The sequence below is a fragment of the Aplysia californica genome, unplaced genomic scaffold, assembly GCF_000002075.1.
Source record: "Aplysia californica isolate F4 #8 unplaced genomic scaffold, AplCal3.0 scaffold00187, whole genome shotgun sequence".
Lineage (NCBI taxonomy): Eukaryota > Metazoa > Mollusca > Gastropoda > Aplysiida > Aplysiidae > Aplysia > Aplysia californica.
This window is the reverse complement of record NW_004797457.1, coordinates 72,213-78,410: the sequence shown is the minus strand read 5'-3', so window position 1 is coordinate 78,410 and position 6,198 is coordinate 72,213. Positions and strand designations below refer to the sequence as shown.

General features: G+C 38.4%; 1 protein-coding gene across 1 annotated transcript in view; it reads right to left on the bottom strand.

Moving 5' to 3' along the window:
- The window catches only part of LOC101854084, a 36,245-nt gene that overhangs the window by 21,748 nt on the left and 8,299 nt on the right, over positions 1 to 6,198 (bottom strand). The window contains exons 2-3 of the mRNA XM_005098585.3: positions 1,722 to 1,862; positions 455 to 534 (exon numbers count right to left, since the gene is read on the bottom strand). Of these exons, the coding sequence (XP_005098642.1) occupies positions 455 to 534; positions 1,722 to 1,862 (221 nt within the window). The remainder of the gene's footprint in view (positions 1 to 454; positions 535 to 1,721; positions 1,863 to 6,198) is intronic.

The window sequence follows — 6,198 nt, the reverse complement described above, 5'->3', positions numbered from 1 at the left end:
TATAACAAAGTTGAAGTGTGTTGAGTTTGTGCATGGAGTATCAGTCTGGTAGGACCACAATCACATTGTCATTATTTTGATCTATATTTTTCTATTCATCAAAATATATTCCTAGGAAATCGAAAGAAACTGAGATTTTGACTCTAATAGGTGCAGTTCTTAGCAGAACACCATTGACATTTCGTGCTAACCAGGGCCATGCTTGTCTGCCATCAACGAAAATGCCTTGAACAATGGACGCAGTTTTTGTTTACCGCGCGTTTCTCCACGATCAGCTGGTGACCCAGATACGCGCATCCGGGCGAAGTGCCGTCTCTCTAGTATTACTGTAAACTCTCTGATAACATTAGATAAGACCAAAAAAAAGTGTCTGAACTAATTTTGTGAATAAATGGTTAGAATGGGACACCATTCATATTTACGTTAAGGATCATGAAATTATACAACAACAAACCTCTATGTGTTTTTTCATGTGTCTTCAAATTTCCCTGAGTACTGTAAGTGCGAGCACAGCCAGCAAAAGTGCACTTGAACCTGGAGGCACGACAAGAGAAGACAATTAGAAAGACAAGAAGACAAACTGAAAACATGCCTGGCAAAACAGCAACCAGGAAATGAATCACGGTCAGCCTTCACTATTATGATGTCATGGTATTCGATCACTTAAATGACAAACACGAGAATAAACTTTATAAGATCAGTGGTAGAGGAGAGCATATCGTTGCTCTCACAGGAAAAATGAGGACCTCCACTTTTCATTATCACTCACCCCATAAAGCAGGATGAAAATAGTAATTACTTTTTTTCTTTCCACAGCAAGGATGATACAATCCCATTTTCACTTCTGCATCACTATAACGTTGTAACCACAATGACAGGGTTATCACAATCTCTAGTTAAAGAACGAAAAATAGAACCCAAAATACAAACATACACTCATACACACAGCAAAAAATGAAACCTTTCAAGGTGAAATGTATGACTTTTCAAGATTGTTACCACACTTTCCCATTGACAAGAGGACGACGGTAAAGACTGTGATAAGGGCAAACCCTTGCTCCACAGGGAATGACAATAATGTCTGAGAGGTGCACTGTGTCCCATAGCTGAGATTACTGCTGATTACTTTGTTTACCATTTCCACAAAAAAAAAAACCTACTCGCTTAAATCAACAGACCACTGGGGAAAAACCAGAAGCTTTTCAGTGCAGGTGGTCGGAATGGGCTGACAGGGAGTGGTTCCTCTCTTATGTCTTTCTGAAGAAATGAAGCTACTGTTGAGCGGGCTCATAAGAGAGAACTTGTCAGCCATTTTAAAGTAAGTTTAACCAACATACAAAGAGACATAATTTCAGAGTAAAAATGCAGCCAGTACAGCCGGTCCAACTGGATGCCGAACCTCCTTTTCCAACCCCAACAAAAAAGAACTGAAAGAATATTTGTGTCAAGCACAAATGGGCCGACTCTGAAATTTTCCAAAACACTATTTTTGACTATGTTGTAAAGTAAAGCAAGATCAAACCATCTCAAAAGTTGCGCATCAAGAATTTTAGTGTTCCCACTCATTTTTATGCCAAATTTGAGTTATAACTGTGATAATAAAATGTAAGTTTTCAACCCCCCCCCCCGAAAAAAAAAAAACAGGCTACCTGGGAGATGGCACATTGTCACTCATTGTGCATACCACATCATTGATGTAATATGATAAAGAGCAGCTTTACCTCGTTACTTCCTTGGCTTTAGTTCTTGGATTTTGACTTTCCACTGTTAAAGTAGCATGAGATGGATTCAAAGGTAGCCGGCTACTTCCAGGATTTATTTGCATCAGGATTTCATCTTCAGAGATTGTGTGATGAATATACCTGGTGGAAAAAATCAAGATTCAGTTTAAATTTGCTCGAAATAGAATAGTTTTTTGATGAAAAGCGTCACATTTCATTGCTAAGAACTGCTGCCACGACAGTAAAATTAAAAAAATATGGATATTTTGATCATGGAATATTACCTTGTACAGATCCCCATCCACTTCGCTTTTGTACAGGAATGTACTTAAGTTTAATTCTAATAAGATTTTATGGCACTTGCAACACAAGAAGGTCAAATGACAAGAGAATAAAAAATACTAAAAAGAAGGAGGAGCGATCAGGATGATAGATGTTTGATAGAAAAAAAGGAGCAAACCCCACCAGAGCACCCATGAATGAATATACCAGTATCTAAATCAATTTATAAAGTTAGAGCGCAATACTCTTTTTAAAAAAAACTAACTTTGCTAACTATATTTTTTTACTTAACTCGTGTCTAAAAAGGGAGTTTCCAATCATGTACAATTGTAAGAAGAACACCATGCTTTGACCAATAATTATATAGTTAATCATATCTTTTACTTTTACAATGGAATTAAAATTTAAGCAAAGCAAAAAGAGAAGAGAAAGTCAGTAATCGGCCTCTCCTGAAAAGTTCTTTTCGACAGACATGTTTAGAGAATTATACATCAATGACATTCTATTCTTCACCTGAACTTGTTAAGTCAGTGAATCCAAACAGCAGTGTATGGTTAACTAAACAAAGTACAAAATGTGATAGAACCTCTCCCCTCTTCATACACTCTGAGTAACCTGGGATCATCCGCAAACTTAATCTCATATTAATACCATGACCATGTCTCTGGGGATGTCTTAACTTAAACATACTTTTGTATACAACAAAGATAAAATATATATTCCTCCAATATTTCTAACGTCGTCCATGAAAAGAAAAATCAAAACGCACACAACCAATCAAACAAAGACTAACCTGCCCCCTCTAGCAGGAGTAAGAAAAAGAAGAACAGATGATACGGGGAAACTTCATTTTTACAGACTCCATCCAGAAGTAAATATAAATATATAACGGCATTGTATAATAAAGTGTATCACTTTGGCATATATAATATTATATATCAGAAAGTGTTCACAGGCCAGGATAACCTGACCCAGTCTGATCTGATCATGCATCTAATTAATGTACGCCAAAAAATCATTCAGAAATTTTTTTTAAATCGTAACAATTCTGCTAAATTCCTATGTCTATTGGAGGATAGCCCTGCCATAGTGACCTGGAAAATCAAACGTAGCTCATTTAAAGAAGGATTTTTGCACTTGATGTACATCCAAACCATAAACAGGAATTTGACCAAATTTTCAGCAACGAGCACTGGGTAAATTATTATCACTTCTATCAGTAATTTAATGTCTTGGAGTAAAGATCAAAAATACATCTTATAATAGTAGAGCAGTATAGTTGTCGGGACAATTCGGCTTTGGCCCCACCAATCTAACTAACTATTGAGTGTGGGTTTTGGCCCCAACGATAACTATTGAGTTTGGTTTTTGGCTCCACCAACGATTACTTCTGGTTCTAAACTAGCTTTTTCCCATGCGTGTGAGCAAGAGATTCAAACTTAATTGCGAAACATCAAATTATGGTTTAAAATTCAGGGGGGGGGGGGCATGCCCTCCTGACAAGCCCCATTTTTATTAGGTGAGGGGCGGCAAGCCCCCCTGGAACTCACCCTTGTTGAAAACAAGTGAAATATTACTGCTCATTTTGTACTGAAAAATAGCAGCGTATCTCTCTCTTTCGGATGCAACATCGATACCAAGTATTTAAGTCAGTCAATATCCAGTACACTTGTGGCCAAAACCAGAGAATGCCATCATCCATCATATCATGTCACTCAGGGTTCAAGGGCATTTCATCATGAGATAAAAAATCACATTGATCTCTTACTGTTTCCAGTTCAATGTCAGCCAGAAACTACATTTTAATTTTCACGACAGTTTGGCTTTTTTCCATTAAAATTACTTACCAACTCAATGCAGGCAAAGGTCACATTCATTATTTATCAATTACTAATGGGTTAATTTGCGAGCCTGTCTGAAGAAAACACGCTGGCCAGATCTCTGGCCCTCAGGCCATAGATCGCCCATGCCTGCCCTAAACATAAACTAAAAGTTCTCTCATGGAAAGTGTGGGCTGAACTTCAGGCAGGAGAAATAAATTCCACTTGATTATTACTGTTTTCAACCTCTGTTGGCCTTTATCTTGAAGTAACACTGAGACTGAGCTAAAAAAATAAAAATTAAAAAAAAATATTAAAAACTGAAATATATTGTTATATTATCATTTCAACAGTGGCCACCTATTCACCCCTAGTGATAATAGCTCATGACCCGATATTCTCACCCCCACCCCGGGTCTCGGCATGAGGCGAGGACTCACCCCTAACATCTCGCAGGCCGATAAAAATCACCTTGGGCCTAGGCTCTCTGTGGCTTTTACCGCATGTGGTTGGGAAATGACTCATGAGTGCTTGGCACTTGTTTCCCCATGTTATAGGCCAACTACTGATTACTATTGCCCTAGCCTTAATTTGTTGCTTTTTTAAAAATCAAATATCTTTCTTAAAATAAGGCTATAAAAAATAATCATGAGCACCGGTAGGTATCAGGAAAAAAAAATATGTTTTGCTCCTGACATTTCATTCTTGCATGTGTAGCTTGTTTTGTTTTTTTTCCACTGCTGTTTGCTGAATATATATGGTCATGGTGTGAAATGGCCTTCACCCAGCCCATTAAAAAAACAAAACCTGAAACTTATCGAGGACTGCACAACTTATTTTCTGTGCTGCTCTGAGCGTGTCTGTGCTATAGTCCAAAGCACACCTGTTGCCGTTGGGTTGAGGGGGGTGAGAATAGCGAGACAGGCTGTTCTCACCCACTGTGAGCATAGCCACTTCCTTCAACTGAAGGACTTCCGTAATGAGTGACCACCCCAACAAACAAAGAAGAGACCTAACCATAATCCAAACCCTACCCCTCTTTTCTACACTGTCTCATAGTGGTCGCCCATTATGGAAGTCCTCTGCCTTCAACAGTTCTATCTCAGCCTCATGTAATTTAAGGTAAGTGATAAAAAGATGGGCTGGACTGAAGAGGCAAAAAAAAAGTGGATAGCTAGAGAACTACAACTAAACACCATTGGCTGATATTTATAAACAGCCATCCTGTTTGACGTCATTGAGCGATTCCCCCTTTGTCAGTCATGGTGGAAACAGAACCGCACGATAGCAGCATGCCGACTCGGATTATTTTCTTCGCAACTTGCAGAACTGTTCGGTTCGGTTGTCTGTGCTTGTGCAGCACCCTTCTTCCGCCCAGATTGATTCTGATGCTGTACACTACATAAACTGAGAAGAAGAAGAAGACTAAGGGTAGGCCTACATCAATTTGATTAAATACGAAAGCAAGTTCAAAGTAAAATGATGCAGCGCAAATGATCGACTGTTTCGATCCGGATCATTTCTTTTACAGTTTTGTAAGCACAAGAAATTAAGCACTTACAAGAGATTGGACTCAATAGGACACTGAGCTGCAAAGCAAATGAAGTAGAACTATAAGGTAGGTTGGGGCAAAGTTGGCAATAGAAGGGCAACTTCGACAGCCTCAACCTAGACTTGACTTTTGCGAATCATTTGACCCCTGTGTCATGGAATTATCAAAGCCCACTTTTATGAATCGTCGCACATTTGATTTTTCCACTTGTTTCTATTTTTAGTCAGAAAGCTCCAGAAAACACCCATTCATGTTCGGTGCTGCTCTGCCGCATACTTTTCGCTCTGGAAGAAAAAAAATCGGCACTTCACCCGTCATTTTATTTTTACTTTCTTTTATACACACGCTTGTTTTCTAGCTTCAAAATATTCATCAGTTATGGGTATATATAAATATATTCTAACACAAAGCTTTAGTATCCTTAGGTTCATTTAAATCCATCTAGAATATATATTAGAAATGTTGATTATATATGAATTTACATGATTTATTTAACAGGATGGAGTGAGATTTTGGTGGTTGGTGCAAATTCGACAGGACGAAACAATTTCGTCCTTCCAGCTTCATGAGCAGAATCACCTTTATCAAACTATCACATTTCAGTTTAATCTTGTTTGTATTATATCATTTTCATCTTGGGTCTAAATCCTTGACCGGTCTGATACAAATTAGCAGAAATTTAGACTTAGCTTTTAGACAAGACTGCTCAACTGTCGCATGTTAGGATTAGGACCTAAGTGTGTGTGTGTGTGTCTGTGTGTGTGTGTGAGAAAGAGAGAGAGTGAGAGTGTGTGTGTGTGTGTGTGTGTGTGTGTGTGTGTGT